Source organism: Lipophrys pholis (genome assembly GCF_963383615.2).
Source record: "Lipophrys pholis genome assembly, chromosome: 12".
Taxonomy (NCBI): Eukaryota; Metazoa; Chordata; class Actinopteri; order Blenniiformes; family Blenniidae; genus Lipophrys; species Lipophrys pholis.
This window is the reverse complement of record NC_137641.1, coordinates 2082569-2103312: the sequence shown is the minus strand read 5'-3', so window position 1 is coordinate 2103312 and position 20744 is coordinate 2082569. Positions and strand designations below refer to the sequence as shown.

Sequence of the window (20744 nt, the reverse complement as noted above, 5' to 3'; positions counted from 1 at the left end):
CTTAACTCCTTTAGGAAGCCTCCTAACACCTTTCCTTAACTCCTTTAGGAAGTCTCCTAACACCTTTCACTAACTCCTTTAGGAAGCCTCCTAACACCTTTCACTAACTCCTTTAGGAAGCCTCCTAACACCTTTCACTAACTCCTTTAGGAAGCCTCCTAACACCTTTCACTAACTCCTTTAGGAAGTCTCCTAACACCTTTCACTAACTCCTTTAGGAAGCCTCCTAACACCTTTCCTTAACTCCTTTAGGAAGCCTCCTAACACCTTTCCTTAACTCCTTTAGGAAGCCTCCTAACACCTTTCCTTAACCCCGTGACGTCATCCACGGGGTTAAGGTAAAGTTGATAGTTAAGGAGTTAGGAGGGACAATTCGGACGTACCCCTTGTCTCAACGTATGTAAACAATAATAACCAGTGACGTAACGAACACTTCCCATGTGCTGGCAGGTCAGTTCCTGCTTCACCCTAAAAATAAATTAAGATAAAAACACACAATAACAAAAAAAACGTAATCAATGATTCTACAGCAGTCCACACACTCTCCTAATTACCTGTATTTCTTGTGACATCTCATTAAATCTTGCTTTGAATTCATACAATTCACACATTCGACACCAGCTATTGAAGTTCCTCTTCCAGAATCCTCTGGGAATGAAAACTGTCATTTCAGTTGTAGTTGTAGATGTTTATCTCTAATACATCGTCAAAACCTTTCTTTTTTTGGGGGGGGGGAATAGTTCCACAGGTTACTAAAGAAGCTATAGCGTAAAGCAGGAAAAAGAAAAACACTTGCTTTTTTTGTTTTTTTACCCCAAAGCCCTTCTTCCCCCCCTCCCACCCTCATGTACCACCCACAGGAGAGCAGTTATCAGTGCACAACAGTCAAGGACATAGCAATGATACAAAGTACATTTAAGTAATACACGAAAAACAAAAAACAACAACATCAACAAAAGGGGGGGGGGGGGGGGGGGGGCTCAGTCATTTGCCTCAGACAGAGATGTCAGAGAGTCTATATAACTTAGGCGAAGTCTCCAAGTGTTTTCAAATTAATTTAATGATCCATTAAGAGAACATCTCAGTTTCTCCAGCCTAGTTGACAATAAAAGCTCTTTAGTCCACCTCTGGTGGGGGGGGGGGGGGGTAGAATGAGTCTCCTGGCCAGCAGGGTGGCGAAGGCAAGGACGGTCTGCACAGTTTTGGAGGCCCTGGGCTGTAAGGGGTACCAAACAGGGCTCAGAGAGGATCAGGTGTAGTAGTTGTGTTGTGTGCTGCACTAAGGGACTTAAAAATGTCAGACCAAAATGTGGCAAGCCTGAAAGCCTGGGACAGAAAAGAAACGTGGGAGTGGTCCGCTGGAGATCGCTTGCATCTATTACAGGAGTCGGTTCCATCGGGGTAAAGCTCAGACAGCTTCAGGTTAGTGTACTGGACTCTGTGTACAACTTTACATTTCAAGAGGCCGTGCCCCAGTCTGAGGAGGAGTGAACCAACTTTAAGACACATAGATGATGGGGTCCCGAGCTCCTGCTCCCAAGACCCCCGAGGGCCCAAACCTGGGCTGTCCCTGACAGAATTAATATGACTGTAGATGCTGGAGGTCAGCCGTTTCTTTTCAGGGTCCAGAGTCAGTAATGAGTCTACAATGGCTTCAGGGGGGCGACTGGGGAATTTCGGGTTCTGGTTACAAATAAAATGCCTTTTTTGAAAAAAATAAAATAAAATCTAATTATTTTTGAAGGTCAGTAAAGGACATAAAAGTCTCTTGATCATACAGGTCTTTAAATTTAGTTATTCCTTTGTCATACCAAGACTTAAAGGTTAAATCGGTGCAAGAAGGTAGAACAAGGTGGTTGTTCACAATGGGGGCGAGGACCGAGGCTCTATGGAGGCCCAGGCTTTTCCTCATTTGAATCCAAATTCTAATGGAGTTTGTGATCCCTGGGTCTGAGGTGAAGTTGGAAGCAGTTAAAGGGACTTGAGAGCAAAGCAAAGAGCGAAGTGATAATTTAGAAGAGGTTAGTTCCATATTAACACAAGTGGGGCAGCTCTCATCAGGTATGTCGTTAAACCAGTATAACAGTTTATGGATATTACAAGACCAGTAATACTGCAAAGAATTAGGCAGAGCCAGCCCGCCAAGCATTTTGAAGAGCTGGAATACTGATCTTCAGATTTATTGCCTCATATGAAGGAACTTATTAGTTGATCGAGTGATCTAAAAAAAGACTTCTTAATGGACGGGGGTATGTGAAAAAAGATATAAAAACTTGGGTAAAACAACCATTTTAACCAAATTAACTCTGCCTACTAAGGATAATGGAAGGTTAGCCCATCTATCAAAATCAAGCTTACATCTTTCAAGGAGGAGAGAGAAATGTCTTGAGAAAAGTTGATCAATTGAATTAGTGATAAACACTCCCAAATATCGAAATCCAGCCGAGGCATTTTTAAAAGGAAAAACAGTCTGGGGTATATTTTTGGCGGCAGTATTGATGGGAAGAAATTCACTCTTGTTGAGATTCAGTTTAATCAAAACCTTTCTGAAGGAAATTCCTCTTCACACTCAGACAAACTCGTAATTCCAGCACTTTAATTTGGCGGGACATCCCCGGTTTGTTGACATCTCAACGTCACAGAAACTCCTGAAGATTGGGAAGGCTTCGTGTCACAAGATCCTGTTTGTCCACTGGATCAGTGGCGCCGCCAGCCGGAATCCTGGGCACATTTTTTTGAAGGTGTGAAAAAAAAAAATATTTCAAAGTGTTGTTTGTTTTTATTGACGGGCTGGACTGCTTTCATTTTAATATTGGATCATAGGAGCTGCATTCAGAATCTGCTGTGTCTGTGTGAGCTGGACTGGCTCCGCCCACACATGCCCATCTTGGGAAGAGGAGGAAGTACTTCCTCTCATGGTGCCATGTGCCAGAGCAGAGCTGCCTAATTGTGGGAGGAGTCAAATGGAGGGCCTTCCTTGACTGGGATTGGCTAAACCCCCGATGACACTATATAGGGTTTGATTTCTGATTGGCTGCTTGGAGCAACACACTTTTTAAAACTGAAACAAGCCAGGGAGAGAGAGGACAGACTGTCTTCACTTCTGGGACGTCAGTCCAGGTATGGGGACGATTAGTACTGCTGGAGAACCTCTAGGAAGTGAAATTTTCAAAATAAGTCTATCCACAGAGCTAATCCTTCACCTTCCTCTCTTCCTCAGCTGGAGACCCTGGAGCTCCGCTGTTGGTCTCCATCAGTCAAAACTTCACGTTTTTCCTGAAAACAAAGACATTCAAAGTGTTTTATCCTCTAATGACGACATCCCGTCCGTGAAACTTTTGAAAAGAAACGTTATAAAAGAAATTAGAGAAAAAATCTAAACTAATCATTTAAATAGAATTTTATTTAATCCTTTAAGCCTTGGGTAGGCAGTGTGTATTGTGTAGTGTGTGTATTCTGTATCGCATGTATTGTGTGTATCTTGTTTAGTGTGTGTACTGTGTATTGTATGCATCATGTATTCTATATTGTGTGTACTGTGTGTATTCTGTATTGTGTGCATCATGTATTCTGTATTGTGTGTAGTGTGTGTACTCTGTATTGTGTGTATCGCGTGAGTTGTGTCATGTTTATTGTGTGTACAGTGTGTACATTCTGAATTTTGCGTAGTGTGTATCCTGTACAGTGTGTATCGTGTAGTGTGCAGTGGCGGCTGGCCAATAGAGGGCGCCAGGGTGCCGGCCTCCTTATTGGAAGCAAGAAGATTTGTTTTATATATACGTATAAAATATATGAATAAACTGTAATACTGTCGGAATATGTTTATGTCAACAAACTAACAATGGGCCCTGAACTGTGTTTGCTTCATTTTCGACAAAGAATCTTCAATAAAAGAGAGGATTTCTTGATTTCTCTCGCTCTAGTAGTGTGTGTGTGTGTCTGTGTGCGTGTGTCTGTGTGCGTGTGTGCGTGTGTGCGTGTGTGCGTGTGTGTGTGTGTGTGTGTGAGCACTCAGCAGCCTGGGGGACGTGAAAGCCGCCCCGAGGAGGCGGGGCTTAGTAGCAAACTCACCAATGAGTGATTAACACCAGAGTGACTGACAGGAAATTAAACCAACAGCATCATTTCCTGTCTCAGACTTTTTAAATGGCCCCTGGCTCGGTGATTGGCTTAAAGCAGGGGTCGGCACTTGGCCTCGTTTCCCACTGAAGAGAACAAACTGGGAAACGTCGGCGCTCCACAGCACCGCGGCGCTCAGTGACAGGAGAGGAGATCCAGATGGTTGAGAAGGTTTTCCGCTGTGTCACAGATAAAGGAAGCTCACAGCGTCAGACGGCCTTGCAACAGCAGCTGCGACCAAACTACTGTGTTCTTCACGCCACTCCATCCATTTTCTCCCGCTCCCCTTTCCGGGTGGTGGTGGTTTCAGTCTGAGCACCGTCACCCAGATCACATTGACCCATTAAGAACCTTCCTGCAGGTGGAGAGCCCACAGGAAGGTGGAGAGCCCACAGGAAGGTGGCGCCTGGCGTGGGACATGAACCCTCTACCTGGAGACTGAGAGTCTCCTGCTCTACCAGCTGAGCTAGCCAGGGTCTCCTCTTCACACCGTTATTGTTGCGTACTGACGTTACAAGCAGTGAGTCTCTGGTTATTGACCCTGTTACGTCTCCTCTAACTCACTGTTTGAAAGGAGGAATTTGGCTGAAAAGCTGCAGGTCAGGTTCAACTTTCTCCATCATATCTTAAATTCAGACAGAAATGAGTTCAGAATTTATCAAATGTGTCCAGGTTTGTTAATGTTTATAAATGTTTAGATATGATCATATTTATTCAAACTGAAATTCTAAGAGCTTAAAAAAACAACCGTTTATTTAGCTATTTTTGTTTTGAGGTTTCTTTCAGAACATTCTAAAACGCTTTGAAAGATGATTGATGTGTTGTTTGAAAATAAACCTGATATACCTTTAGTTTTCCCTAAACTCAGACTAACTGTCATTCCCAGTAAATCAGCAACAAAACACTTTCATTTTCTAAAAGGGATTAATGAAGCTTCTGCTTGTATTAAGTATAGTATATGTATAAAGTTAACATTGGCTGAAATTGAATTAAAATGAAGAGCCTCACCGAGGAAATGTATCACCAGCCGCCACTGGTTGTTTGTATTGTTTATTGTGCAGAGTGTAGTGTGTATTGTGCAGAGTGTAGTGTGTATTGTGCAGATTGTAGTGTGTGTTGTGCAGAGTGTAGTGTGTATCGTGCAGAGTGTAGTGTGTATTGTGCAGTGTGTAGTGTGGATTGTGTTCATTGTGTTCACCGTGTGGACTGTGGACTTGCCGGCCCCGGGTGTGCTTCCCGCGGCGTCCACCGGGGGCGCTGTTTTTCCTCCTCGTTCCCATAAGCGGGGGAGTGAGAGGTGCATGAAATGGAGAAAAATGGCGGATCATGTGCAGGTAAGCGGAGGTTTCATGTTTTTCTGTCCGACACTCCGCCGGCGGCCGCGTCCGAGGCTCCGGCCGCGGATCGGGGCGCACTGCAGGCTGCGGGGAGCGGGCGTGCAGCGGCCGGTCGCGGGCTGCGGCGGCTCGGCGGCTGTCGGCGGTAAAAGAGAAGGATGTGTCCGCCTGTGTTGACTTGTGGCCTGCTGTCACTGCCGCTCGGCTCGGCTAGCTGCTCCCGGGCTGTGGGCTCCGCTCCGGGGAACCAAACAAAGGCTGCGGGGGTACCGGGGGAGCCACTGGGCCGGCTTTCGGTGGCCGTGCGGAGCGGCGGGGCTCTGCGGCCGGCCACCGGGGCGTTTTGAGGCTGAATGTGGGGAAGTAAACAATAAAAGCAGGCTGGCCGCGGACCGAGCGGCTAACACCGACCGCCTGACTGTCAGTTGGCGCCAGCGTGCTGCGCTTCCCGGTCGGTTACCGCACCGGGACCGGAGCCCCGGGCTCTGCTCTCACCGCTCCGTGTTGCGGGAGGTCGGTGAGGTGGTCTGGGACCCGGGGCTCCGGGAGCGACGTGGTAGCATCTCACGTGCTAGGCTAGCGCTAGCCTCGGCTCCAGACGTCAACTTCTCCCGCTCGAGCACGTTTGAAAACATGACCGGGGCTGGCGCACCGTGTGTCCGTGAAACGAGCCCCGGGGTCGGCACGGGGGGGGGGGGGGGGTTTGTAGTGCCGGGGACAGAGGCAGCGGGGGGGACGGAGGGGACAACGGGGGTTTGTGTGGTGTTAGCCTGCATGGAGCTTAGCTTAGCTGACCCAGAGAGGACGCATGGGAGCCGGTCAGAGAAGGACCGCCCCGGTCCTCTGCTGGGGGGGATTAGAGGTCCCCTGGTGGGGGAGGGGGCGGGGGGGGGGGGGTCTCTCTATTGAAACAGCAGCAGTCTTTTTAAAAACACTTCATCTCCGTCTCCATGGAAACATCGGAAAACGCAACTTTTGTGAAACTAGTGACCCAACAGGCTCACTGCATCACTTCTCCGTAGTTTCTTTAGAAGTGCACATCGTTTCAGATTGTTGCTGTGGAACTGTGAAACTTTTCTGAAATGAAAACACAAAAATATTGTCTCAGCTCTTGAAACTGTTGTCGTGGAAACGGGGCCTGAAGGATGTTCTTGAATCCATCCTGTGCTTTTGTTTTGAAGGCTGCTGCTTGTGTCTGAGGTTGTCTTCACTGTGAAGTTCCAGTCGACTGCAGTCTGTTAATCTGTGGGACTGGAAGGGAACAAAAGTTTGAATGTGAATAACTTCAGTGTCAGACGTCTCAGTGATGCCATAGAATAATTCTGTTGTCAGATACTCTGACTCTTAATGTTACATTATTGTTGGAGGAAGATGCTCTATAATCTGGATGTTTTGGATGAGGAAGACGCTCCTAATAATATCCAGATTATAGAGTATCTTCCTCCACTAACATCCAGATTATGGAGCATCATTTTACGGAAGGTCGCAAACGGGGCTCGCTTTACGGCAGCTGATGTGAAAACGTTTATTTTTAATTTTATTTTTTTTAGGATCGGCGGGGTGATCGGCTGGATTTGCCGATTCCCGATCAGTCACAAATCACCAATATCGGCCCCGATCAGATGTCTATCGATCTGGTCGGGACATCTCTAGTATCTGCAGATATCCAAATTTCGGGATCGGGATCGGATCGGAAGTGAAAAAAGGTGGCTCGGTGCTTCCCTACTGCAGTGCAGATGAGCAAGTTCCTGAAGCTGTCCCTCCATCAGACTCCTGGAATAAGAACATTTCAGTGTTCATGAATTGTACTTCAATACTTGTTTTCAAAATATTTCAGTGACAAACTGGATCCACATTTTCTCAGTTTGTGTTCTACAGTACTGCACTCTGTCATACATCAGTTTGTGTCTTTTTATTGGTGTCCTCTAGTCACTGAATACTATCAGTTAATGTCTGATACTCGGGTTGAACGATTTCCGAAATTAATCTAATTGAGATTTTTTTTCCTCAATATTGCGATTTAATATGCGATTATTTTTTCAAGGTTCTCTTCTCATGTATTTTTCAACAAACACAAGCAATAAATCAATGTGTATTATAATAAACAATATCAGATTTATTCTACATAAATTGTTCTTTCTTATAGGCGAGGCTTATGCTAAGATAAAGTCAAATGAAGCATGTATTAATATGAAGGACGGTTTATTTATCTTCTACTTCAATTACAGTAGTAAACTTACTCAGTACTGTGACTTGCAGTTTTGTAAGCGTTCACCACAACAAGCCAACCGCTGGTCCACTGTGCTGATCAAAGCCCTAAACCAGGCTGGTCACTATACTAATGCTGCGCTGGACATTAAGGATCAAAGCCCTAAACCAGGCTGGGTCACTATACTAATGCTGCGCTGGACATTAAGGATCAAAGCCCTAAACCCAGGCTGGGTCACTATACTAATGCAGGGCTGGACATTAAGGATCAAAGCCCTAAACCAGGCTGGGTCACTATACTAATGCTGCGCTGGACATTAAGGATCAAAGCCCTAAACCCAGGCTGGGTCACTATACTAATGCAGGGCTGGACATTAAGGATCAAAGCCCTAAACCAGGCTGGGTCACTATACTAATGCAGGGCTGGACATTAAGGATCAAAGCCCTAAACCAGGCTGGGTCACTATACTAATGCTGCTCTGGACATTAAGGATCAAAGCCCTAAACCAGGCTGGGTCACTATACTAATGCTGCGCTGGACATTAAGGATCAAAGCCCTAAACCCAGGCTGGGTCACTATACTAATGCAGGGCTGGACATTAAGGATCAAAGCCCTAAACCAGGCTGGGTCACTATACTAATGCTGCGCTGGACATTAAGGATCAAAGCCCTAAACCCAGGCTGGGTCACTATACTAATGCAGGGCTGGACATTAAGGATCAAAGCCCTAAACCAGGCTGGGTCACTATACTAATGCTGCGCTGGACATTAAGGATCAAAGCCCTAAACCAGGCTGGGTCACTATACTAATGCTGCGCTGGACATTAAGGATCAAAGCCCTAAACCCAGGCTGGGTCACTATGCTAATGCAGCGCTGGACATTAAGGATCAAAGCCCTAAACCCAGGCTGGGTCACTATACTAATGCTGCGCTGGACATTAAGGATCAAAGCCCTAAACCAGGCTGGGTCACGATACTAATGCTGTGCTGGACATTAAGGATCAAAGCCCTAAACCAGGCTGGGTCACTATACTAATGCAGGGCTGGACATTAAGGATCAAAGCCCTAAACCAGGCTGGGTCACTATACTAATGCTGCGCTGGACATTAAGGATCAAAGCCCTAAACCAGGCTGGGTCACTATACTAATGCTGCGCTGGACATTAAGGATCAAAGCCCTAAACCCAGGCTGGGTCACTATGCTAATGCAGCGCTGGACATTAAGGATCAAAGCCCTAAACCCAGGCTGGGTCACTATACTAATGCTGCGCTGGACATTAAGGATCAAAGCCCTAAACCAGGCTGGGTCACGATACTAATGCTGTGCTGGACATTAAGGATCAAAGCCCTAAACCAGGCTGGGTCACTATACTAATGCAGGGCTGGACATTAAGGATCAAAGCCCTAAACCAGGCTGGGTCACTATACTAATGCTGCGCTGGACATTAAGGATCAAACTTTTTTTAGTTCCATGTGGACAATGTGGGGGTCTGCGTGACGTCATCATCTCATAATAAACTAGTTCTACCTTTAGAACCTCAGAATGACTTCATTAATCCTTTATTATTAATGATTTAGCAACACAGCACCAACAGCAGTGCTTCCAGCTCCAACAACACAAATGATTGGGACTATTTTCAGAGAGTTTAGCGTGGAGTAGGACGCAGCTTCACGGAGGTGTGAATCGTCTCCTCCAGCGGAGGAGCTGCTGTTCATTGTTTTGATGTCAGTTCTGTTCTCCTCAGCGAGCTGGAGTTTTAAAATGGTGGCGTCTGGCGGCAGAGCGGCGCCTCGCTGTACAACGGCTTTGCTACCATCCACGTTGCTGCGTTGCTTTGCTAACATCCACGTTGCTGCGTTGCTTTGCTAACATCCACGTCGCTGCATTGCTTTGCTACCATCCACGTTGCTGGGTTGCTTTGCTAACATCCACGTTGCTGCGTTGCTTTGCTAAAGTTGGATAGCACAGTGCTACTTCCCTAGCCTGCTCGCTGGCTGCAAACTGTGGACTGGATTTCCTGACTCATTCCTCCTGGTCTCATTGAGACCCGCCTCCCTTCAGGAAATCCAGTCCACAGTTTGCAGCCAGCGAGCAGAGCAGCAGCAGGGAAACACTGGGGATCATTTCAGCACCATGAAGCAGACCAGGATCATGAAGCAGACCAGGATCATGGATCAGAAATCTCCGCAGGTTGGAGCGGAAATTTCTGATCTGGGAATTATGTTGGTATCAGAACCCGATCCCGGATCGGATCGGCTCCATCCCTAAAAACCACGAGCCGTTCGGGCAAGGTGGGCAGATGATTCACTTCCCCGAGCAAAACGTTTACCAGCCCCAGACGTTCGGACAGTCCTTAATGTGGAGCCCTGGAATGGGCATCATATTTTATGCTATGAACTCCGTTATGGTCGGAGTTATTTCCAGCTGCCGTTTTGAATGATGTTCATAAGGAGTAATCCTGCTGCTCTGCTCCGCTCGCTCACCACGTACATGTGGGCGCAGGACTCGCAAGTCGTCACGTGACCAGATCACGTGAGCAGTCAAATCGCACCCCTTGAGATTAGATGACCGTTTTATCATATCGCGATATTATCGCAAATGCAATTAATCGTTCAGCCCTATATGATACTACAATTGATTTTTTTTGTCTAAAACTAGTCAATAATTCTCTAGTATGCACAAGAATATTATTCTTCCCTTTAAATCATTACTGCAGTACTTGTATATAATAGAGTTGTATTCAACTATTCTAAGGTAATTGAAATGACTGTTAATGTGTAAATGAATTAAATATGTAAATGAACTCTGATAGGCTAAATATTTCAGTACTATGTTAGAATCTGCATGGATACTCTCATGGAAAGAAGTTAAACTGTAAAAAATAATTTATGAAATCCTATTATGTTTGTCTGGTCATTTTTAATTAGAGTCAAATAACCTCAAGTTTATTCAAATAACAATAACAAACATATTACAATGGATTTAATGGTGGAATTCATACTTTACCCAAGCTTATAGATTTCTATTAAACTGTGGGCAAGTAAAAAGTTGTCAAAATCCTTAAAGTGAAGCCGTGGAGACGTTGAATAATGAATATATTGCAGTGAAGAGGCTCTCCGGGCCGGGCTGACCACATTCTGAGCTGGTTTTCTGGTTTGTTGCCACCATGAGGGAAGAAAACTATAAGATGATGTACCTGCAACACAAAATGTAGCATTTTATAAAAAAATCTATTGTTATTTATATGATCATGATTTTAATATAACAAGAAACTGTTTTTAACCAAATATATTTCACTGGGTGCAGGACTAGTGCAACCCATGTCTCACTAGTCCGCTCGACTAGTGGAAAACAATGAAGATCTATCCCTGTGTGTGTGTGTGTGTGTGTGTGTGTGTGTGTGTGTGTGTGTGTGTGTGTGTGTGTGTGTGTGTGTGTGTGTGTGTGTGTGTGTGTGTGTGTGTGTGTGTGTGTGTGTGTGTGTGTGTGTGTGTGTGTGTGTGTGTGTGTGTGTGTGTGTGTGTGTGTGTGTGTGTGTGTGTGTGTGTATTTACACTACCGTTCAAAAGTTTGGGGTCTCCCAGACAATTTTGTGTTTTCCATGAAAAGTCACACTTTTATTTACACACTAGTTGTAAAATAAATAGAAACTATCGTCCAGACACTGACAAGGTTAGAAATAATCATATTTATATGGAATAATAATTTTTTCTTTCAAACTTTGCTTTGGTCAAAGAATCCTCCATCTGCAGTAATCCCAGTATTGCAGTACTTTGGCCTTCCAGCTGTTAATTTGTTGAGGTAATCTGGAGGAATGTCACCCGACACCTCTAGAAGCTCCTCCCACAAGTTGGACTGGCTGGACGGACACTTCCTGCGTCCCATACGGTCAAGCTGCTCCCACAGCAGCTCAATGGGGTTTAGATGTGGTGACGGTGCTGGCCACTCCGTTACAGATAGAATACCAGCTGCCTGCTTCTCCTCTAAATACTCCTCCACCCTCTGGAGGTGCTCTGGCTCATTGTCCTGTTGGAGGATGAAACTGGCTCCAACCAAGCGCTGTCCTCAGGGGACGGCATGGCGCTGGAACATGGAGTGATAGCCTTCCTTATTCAAAATCCTTTTCCCCTGAACAAACCTCCCACCTTACCAGCACCACAGCAACCCCACACCATCACCTTACCCCACCTTACCAGCACCACAGCAACCCCACACCATCACCTTACACCACCTTACCAGCACCACAGCAACCCCACACCATCACCTTACCCCACCTTACCAGCACCACAGCAACCCCACACCATCACCTTACACCACCTTACCAGCACCACAGCAACCCCACACCATCACCTTACCCCACCTTACCAGCACCACAGCAACCCCACACCATCACCTTACACCACCTTACCAGCACCACAGCAACCCCACACCATCACCTTACCCCACCTTACCAGCACCACAGCAACCCCACACCATCACCTTACCCCACCTTACCAGCACCACAGCAACCCCACACCATCACCTTACCCCACCTTACCAGCACCACAGCAACCCCACACCATCACCTTACCCCACCTTACCAGCACCACAGCAACCCCACACCATCACCTTACCCCACCTTGCTTGACAGGTGGAGTCAGACACTCTTCCAGCATCTTTTCAGTTGTTCTGCGTCTCACTAATGTTCTTCTGTGTGATCCAAACTCCCATTCGTCCGTCCATAACACTTCTTTCCAGTCCTCCTCTGTCCAACGTCTCTGTTCTTTGTCCAGATTAATCTTTTCTTTTATTATCCAGTCTCAGATTTGGCTTTTTCTTTGCCACTCTGCCCTGAAGGCCGGCATCCCGGAGTGGCCTCTTCACTGGAGAGGTTGACTCTGGCGTTTAGCCGGTACTATTTAATGAAGCTGCCAGTTGAGGACCTGTGAGGCGTCTATTTCTCTAACTAGAGACTCTAATGTACTTCTCTTCCTGCTCCCACTTCTCTTCCTACTCTGGTTAGAGCCTGTTTGTGCTGTTCTCTGGAGGGACTAGGACACACCACAGCCTGACTCCACCCACACATGTGATGCTCCAGATCCTCCAGCTGCTCAGAGGAAGCTCAGTTCTATAGCTTCTCTCAGCAGCTAAACTGTTTTCAGCTGTGCTGACATGATTGCTCAAGGGTTTTCTAATCATCCATCAGCCTTCGGACACAACGAGCAACACATTGGAGCATTAGAACACTGGAGGGACAGGCCTCTATACACCTCTGTAGGTATTGAACCAACAACCACACATTTGCAGCTTATCAAGTTATCTTCATTGAAAAAAACACTGCTTTTCTTTCAAACATAAGGAAATTTCTAAGTGACCCCAAACTTTTGAACGGTAGTGTAAATATATAAAATGTGTGTTTAAATTGTACGTCAATTATTCCATAAGTTTGCATGGCGGATGGAGATACAAAAGCTTTTCTGGGTGGAGTGGACTTTACAAGTTTTTAACTGTAATTTTCCCCTGAAGTTGTCTCGTTGAACATTTTCTGAGTTTTGCCCGGCAGTAAATTATTCTGTTTTAAACAGTATTTGGATCAGGTGAGTGAATAGTGAAGTTTTCAAATGTAAGTACAGTGAATTAGTGTTATTTAAAAAAAAATTTAAAAAAAAGGCTGCATCGTGTACGATTCGTATTGCTCTTTTTTGTAAAATAATTGTATTTCCTCTACATTTTAAAATCATAACTAATAAGGTGTTTTCAATAATTTGCATTCTATTGATTGCACATCCAAGCTGATTTCCTTCAAAGTTACGATTCAGTACAGAGTCGCTGTTCCGGATGTCCTACGCTCAGTCCTGTCCCTGAATGCATCTTCTGTACACACATTGTTCATTTCATTGTAATTAAAGTCCTAGTTATAGTAGTGATTGTATGAGCTGCACTTGTGTATCTAAGCCTTCGTGATGCTGATGAGTGGAGTGGAAAGCAGAACTATAAAGTTCTTTATTGATTCAAATAGTTTTAAAGAAATAAAAGTGAAAGAAAAAAAGATTTATATTAAAAACTGATGCAGGTTTATAAAGAGTTTCTTTGGGGAGTAATTAAGGATGAATTCCTGAAAATATGCAAATATTTTTAAAAGTCTGTTCATTCATTAAAAAAGAATCCTGTTTACAGATTAGTATGTTTAAAAAAACACGAATCAGGCAAATTAAAATGAAGAAAGAAATGACCTGAAAGTGAAGGAACTCAGATTTTTAACAGTTTTGGGTTGAACTTGTGTGAAGTTTTCTGATGTAGTTTTATATTCAGCTGATACGAACATGCCTGCAGAGCTGCGACTCCCCACGCTCAGGGGTGGGCATGTGAACACACCACGCCAGCATGACTCGGCACTTTCTCATTCATTGGAATAGGTCAGTGGTCCAATCTCTAAACTGTTCAGACTATAGGAAGGGAGAGAACCTGCGGCGGCTATGGCAGCTGGTCAACTCTCAGCAGAGGACTAAAACCACACGGAGGGTTAATATTGAAAATGAAAGTCTAATTGAATCAGTTAAACAGCTTGCATGCTGATGAGTTCAATGTTTCTTATATTCTCATTCTGTCTTCAGGTGGATTTATCATCAATAATGACATTAAATTATCAATATTCTGGTGTCAAACTACAGGTTTTACTCGTTTTGTGCTAGTTTCAAACTAGTTTTAGACCGTCTCGTACATGTTTAGACACTTCTTCCCTCTAGGTGGTGCTGTTGTGTCTGCAAACCTGAACTAGCTGATTTTTGTGTGTGTGTGTGTGTGTGTGTGTTGGAAACTACATTTTCACGCTTTCTGCTGTTTCCATGGAAACTGACAGTTTTCAAATCGATGCGTTTTGATTTGAAACGTCGTGGTGTAAACGGAGTCTTCTCAGTGGGAGAACCTCGAGTGGAGTCTTGTACGAAGTGTATGATTTAGTGTGTGTCTGTGGTCCGCTGATAAGTGTGTGTGTGTGTGTGTTTATCTAGGGCCTCGCCCAGCTGGAGATCCTGTGTAAGCAGCTGTACGAGACGACCGACACCACCGTGCGCCACCAGGCCGAGAAAGCTCTGGTGGAGTTCACCAACAGCCCCGACTGCCTCAGCAAGTGTCAGCTGTTGCTGGAGAGAGGCAGCGTGAGTACACACGCACACACACACACACACACACACACACACACACACACACACACGGGGGTCCTCCCTGTGGGCGTGGCTCCTCGGGGGGCCTCCATATTCACAAGGCCTTTTCCCACCATATATTTTTAAGATATAACTTATAACTGTGCACAAGTCAGATGGACTTCAGTGTGATGTTCAGTTTGTGGTCGGGCTGAATGATTTTGGATAATAACCTAATTGCGATTTCTTTTTCCTCAATATTGCGAAATTGCTGATTCCAGCATTTTGGTCTTGAGTCGGTCTTCATGGTAGGAATGTTGTCTGGGGTGATCTACTGGGTTTTGAACCTGGGGTCCGGGAAGGATGCAGCCGCCAAAAGCTCCTGGGTGCTGGAGTCATTGTACTTATCATTGAGGTATTCCAGGACCTTGGTTTTGATTGTCCTCGTCAGGTCAGTGTCCTCTTGATCTTCAACCAGGACTGATGTGGCCAGAAGGTGAAGAACTGGTTTGAGGTTGGAGATGCTCACATGTTCCTCTCCAGAGAGAGCGTCTGTAGAGTCCAGGAGAGGATGCAGTGCCTTGTGAACAGACTCCTGCCGGGTTGGGATGAGGGAGCGTGCAGATTGGTCTCCTGACAATACCTGAGATATGGCTTTGAGCTGCTCTAGCACCCTGGCAATCATCATTTCTTTAGATCCCCATCTTGTTGGGCATTCGGTGATGAGACTGTGCTCAGGAAGTCTGAGCTCCTTCTGGGCTTCAGTCATCGCTAGGGATGGGAATTGATAAGATTTTATCAATTCTTCTAACGATTCCTGAGTTTTGTTTTGAGGGGAAAAGTAGTTTTACAATCTTCTGCACCAAAAGGAAAAATGTAACTTTTTCCTAAGATGAAACTTGAATTATAATTTTTCCCTTAAAAAAGAACAGTCAAATGTGTATTTGCCTTCATCGCCCCCTGGAATTTACTCTTTTTCAAATTTTGCGCCGTTGACAAGTGAACCCTCTCTGGGAGGCGGAGCCTGGAGAGTAAGGAGGAAGTGACGTAGCAGGAGGAACGAGTTCTCTGGTCTGCAGGGAATTTTCATATTGTGTTGGTGCTTTGAGGGGATTTTCCACACAGAATGGTCTAATACATAGACATACAGTAGTAGACCTCTAGTAGACATACTCTAGTAGAGCGTTTAATACTGTGACAACTAGGGGCTCACACATATAGATAAGATCTACTGGCATATGTCTATGCTGTGGGCTCGTTGGAGCAGACATTCACTACACAGGACAGATTGACGGAGTTAATTTATTGAAAGTCCCTGATTAGTAGGAGAGAACATGAAAACTCCACACAGGAAGGCTCCTGCCGGGATTTGCACCGAGACCTTTTTTTAGTTTTTACCTGGACCTTGTGGCTGTGAGGCGAGAGGCTGTGGACTCATGACGTGGTGAGTGAACATGTATTAACGTGTCGTATTATTTAGTCCTTTATCGTCTCCCACTTCAGACCTTCTTCCTCCATCTTTTCTCCTGGGTGGAGGAGCTCTGCGTCGCAGTGTGACGTCATGCTACGTACCACAACGCGACTTGACGTCGTGCTGGAAATGAATCGTTAAGAAGAATCGAACACATATAAGGTGGACGATTCCCATTAAATTGATCCATTGGAACCGGTTCTCAGTCAGAACCGGTTCTCGATTCCCATCCCGAGTCATTCTGCCTTCTTCTTGCAACTGTGGGAGAATTGCCCCACCACCTTCTTGCACCGCCCTGTTGCTCTTGACACTCTGTCGTCTCTGAGTGCATGTCCTGTAATACAAAATGATATAAGAACAGTGTCTTTTATACAATTTGACTTTGGAATAAACACACACATTCAAATTCTCTCCCTCCCTCCAACTCTTATATTCTCTCACACACACGGTCGCAATCGTGCACACACACGTGCACACACACGTGCACACACACGTGCACACACACGTGCACACACACGTGCACACGCCCGCATAAACGTCATGATACTAATTTACGGACCGATGGTCAGATGTAATCGGTGCCCAAAACACTGGAGTCTGGTCCATTCATCTGGCTGTGCTGCCGTCACCATATTCGATGTCCGTCGTGATGCAGATGTGCTTTTCTTCCTGTGGATCCCAGCTGGTCAGCCCCTCTCTCAGGCCGGCTGCAATGTTTCCCTGTGTGATCGTCCAGGAAGTAGGATGCTTGAAGGCAGCGAGCTTTGAGATTTAAGTCTTCGTCAATGTAAAGCACCGTAAGACTCTGGTATGGCTCCGCTGTACGGCTTGACCACGAATCAGTTTGTCTGCATTTTCTATATTGCTCAGGTATGGCAGCCTGGCTAAAATGTCTGCGCGAGGGCGTTCTGTACCGCTTATCCATTGTGCTTATCAAAGCCATAAACCCGGGCCTGCTCACTATACTAATGGGCGTCATATCTTTTGCTCTGAACTCCGTTATGGTCGGAGTTATTTCCAGCTGCCGTTTCGAATGATGTTCATACGGAGAAATACTTTCCAACAGTTCTGTCAGTGAGCCTGTCGGCTGGTACTTTGCTTACTTGAAGTTGAAGCAGTGGTCGCTGGTGTTTTAGCCGTGCAACTATGGTACATGGTTTTGTGGTGTTTTTTTAAGTGTTGATAAAGGTTGGTAGTGTTCCCTCGTGAGGCAGCAGCAGCAGCGAGGCGGGTTCTGCACAGTACCTGACGTTGTGCCGCCAAAATAAATCCACACAACTGAGGTGCTGCTCCTCTTTGCTCCTAAACTTTCTGTAGTGTCAGCTTCTGTGGAGCCTGAGGCCATCGTGCAACAGGTTCACTTGACTTGACTTGTCACCCTGCTGCTCTGCTCCGCTCGCTCACCACGTACATGTGGGCGCAGGACACGCGCAGGACACGCAAGCCGTCACGTGACCAGATCACGTGAGCAGTCAAATCGCCGCCCTTGAGATTAGAAAATCCTGTTTTATCATATCGCGATATTATCGCTAATGCAATCAATGGTTCAGCCCCAGTTTGAGGGATCCGGGTTCGAATCCAGCTGTCTGGGGTCAAAACCTCCACTGGTGACTTTTAATTCTTCATAAAGAATCCTGATTTAAAAACAAGGGAACTGTGAAGATCTTTACCAGAGTTGTGCACAATTAGATGACTCAAACACACAACTATACAACTAAAGGTTTTGTACAATAAAGACAAAATACTTTACAATACACTTTCACATCTCATAATGTTTTTTATTCATGTGTGTGTGTCTCAGTCTTCGTACTCACAGCTGCTCGCTGCCACGTGTTTATCTAAGCTGGTGTCTCGAACCAGCAACCCTCTGCCTCTGGAGCAGCGCATCGACATCCGTGAGTATTCTCTCACACCCACACCCACACACCCACACCCACACCCACACCCACACACCCACACCCACACCCACACCCACACACCCACACCCACACCCACACCCACACCCACACCCACACCCACACCCACACCCACACCCACACCCACACCCACACCCACACCCACACCCACACCCACACCCACACACACACACACACACACACACACACACACACACACACACACACACCTTTCACATGTAAGCCACATTGAAGGGTCTGACGTCTGTCTGTCTGTCTGTGTTTAAGGGAACTATGTGCTGAACTACCTGGCCACGCGGCCCAAGCTGGCGGCCTTCGTGACACAGGCTCTGATCCAGCTTTACGCCCGCATCACCAAGCTGGGCTGGTTCGACTGTCAGAAGGATGACTACGTGTTCAGGAACGTCATCGCCGACGTCACTCGCTTCCTGCAGGTCAGAACAGACGACATTAACATCTTACCATAAACTCTCAGCGGGTTCTTCACCTGGTGCTGATTGGCTGTTTTCCCCCTCCATGATAAGGCCCATTTACAGTGAGCCTTACCGGGTTTTCCACTGGAAGGCTCAGAAATCTGGCAGCTCTCTAAAACAACATTAAACTGTGAGAGCGCCGTTCACAGTGACGTCTTTGGGAAATGAAAAATTATCGAGCCTGGCAAACTTATCGAGCTCATTTTTAATTATCGTGCAATTAATTGATTTATTGATTATCGCGACAGGCCTATGGGTGTGTCTTCCACTTCCTCAAGGTTCTCCAGTAGTACTAATCGTCCCCATACCTGGACTGACGCCCCAGAAGTGAAGACAGTCTGTCCTCTCTGTCCCTGGCTTGTTTCAGGTTTTAAAAAGTGTGTTGCTCCAACCAGCCAATCAGAAATCAAACCCTATATAGTGTCATCGGGGGTTTAGCCAATCCCAATCCAGGTAGGCCCTCCCTTTGACTCCTCCCACAATTAGGCAGCTCTGCTCTGGCACATGGCACCACGAGAGGAAGTACTTCCTCCTCTTCCCAAGATGGGCATGTGTGGGCGGAGCCAGTCCAGCTCACACAGACACAGCAGATTCTGAATGTAGCTCCTATGATCCAATATTCAAATGAGGAAAATCAAGGAGGAGCTAGAACCTTAGAATACTGAAGGTTTCTGGAGCGACCAGACCAGGAGGACATGAAACGTTGATAATATGACGCCATAAAATAAATGTGTTTGGTTTCCTGTCCCAGCAGGACAGCGTGGAGCACTGCATCATCGGCGTCACCATCCTGTCTCAGCTGACCAATGAGATCAACCAGGTGAGTCCCGGTGCTCAGGTGAACTGTGGCTGTCAACAAGACTCGTCTCACAATGGAAGCACAAATTATTTAGTGGCAGATTCGTCGATTGTTTTCAAGATGAGAGAATGTATGACGGGATTGTTTTCTTGATAAAGGGATATTTTTTTCTCTCTATCACAGGATTATATTTAGATGAATGGCTGAACTGAAAAAAAAGATTTTCTTGAAATCTTTGGTATTGGGTTATTTTCCTGGATTTCGGGATTATTTGTTTATCTTTCTCAAAATGAAGAATTTTCTTCTGATTTCTGGAGATTAACTGATTCATTTCTGGGGGGTTTTGTCAGAAGAAGTTTAAACGTTTTTCAGATTATTTATTTCAAGGTTGGTGTTTGTTTGTTGGTTTTTCAACAGGATTAATGGATTGTGTGTGTGTGTGTGTGTGTGTGAGTTTCAGGCCGACACGACACACCCGCTGACCAAACACAGGAAGATTGCGTCGTCCTTCAGAGACTCGTCACTCTTTGACATCTTCACTCTGTCCTGTAACCTGCTCAAACAGGTGTGTGTTGCCATGGAGACAGAGCGTTTTCAGAAAGTAGTGTTTTCAGTGACTCTGAGCACCTTAAGCCTGGTACACACAACAGGACTTCTCAAAGCTTCACAGATTCACAGACCACACCATGATCTTCCTCTTCTCATCCGATAGTGTGACTGCAGCAGTGTGCGAACTATACCCCGGCTTTCAGGGGTGCTCACCCCGGGGGGGGGGGGGGTTTAACGCAAACTGTATTCATTACACTTTTTGAAGTGACAGAGGTTTTGTGATAGTGTCTGCCGTGGGGGAGAGACTGTGCAGCGTGTCCAATTCCAATATTTCATCTGTTAATTTTTTAAGACGTTCAGTGTTTACTCTTTTTTTATTTGTGCAGTATGAGATTATTTGGCCCCTTAGATATGCCTTTAGTGATTCCCATACAACAGAGGGTGACATTCCTGGTGTTTGTTTAATGTCGAGAAACATTTTAATTTCAGCTGATATAAAAGCGGTGAACTCTTGGTCTGAAAGACGTAAAGGGTTAAGTCGCCACAGACGACATGTGATTTGTGTATTTGGAAACTGCATTTTCATAATGACTGGGCCGTGATCAGAGAAGACTATGGCTCCATATTGGCAGTCTTTTATAGTATGAAGGATCCTTTAGTCTACAAAGAAGCAGTCGATACGTGAATATGTCCTATGGACAGAGGAAAAATAGGAATATGCTCTGGTAGTGGGGTTGCGAAATCGCCAGAC

General features: G+C 45.7%; 1 protein-coding gene across 2 annotated transcripts in view; it reads left to right on the top strand.

Annotated features, from left to right (window-relative positions):
- Positions 1 to 5402: 5402 nt before the first annotated feature.
- xpo7 (exportin 7) overlaps positions 5403 to 20744 on the top strand; it is a gene marked incomplete at its 5' end in the record, with an annotated part of 39239 nt that continues 23897 nt past the window's right edge. The window contains 6 exons of one of the 2 annotated variants that reach the window (XM_080477475.1): positions 5403 to 5453; positions 14654 to 14800; positions 18058 to 18151; positions 18440 to 18606; positions 19400 to 19465; positions 19905 to 20009. In XM_080477475.1, coding sequence (XP_080333601.1) covers positions 5421 to 5453; positions 14654 to 14800; positions 18058 to 18151; positions 18440 to 18606; positions 19400 to 19465; positions 19905 to 20009 — 612 coding nt within the window. Of the gene's footprint in view, positions 5454 to 14653; positions 14801 to 18057; positions 18152 to 18439; positions 18607 to 19396; positions 19466 to 19904; positions 20010 to 20744 lie in introns of both variants that reach the window. The other variant, XM_080477474.1, reaches the window with a different exon arrangement.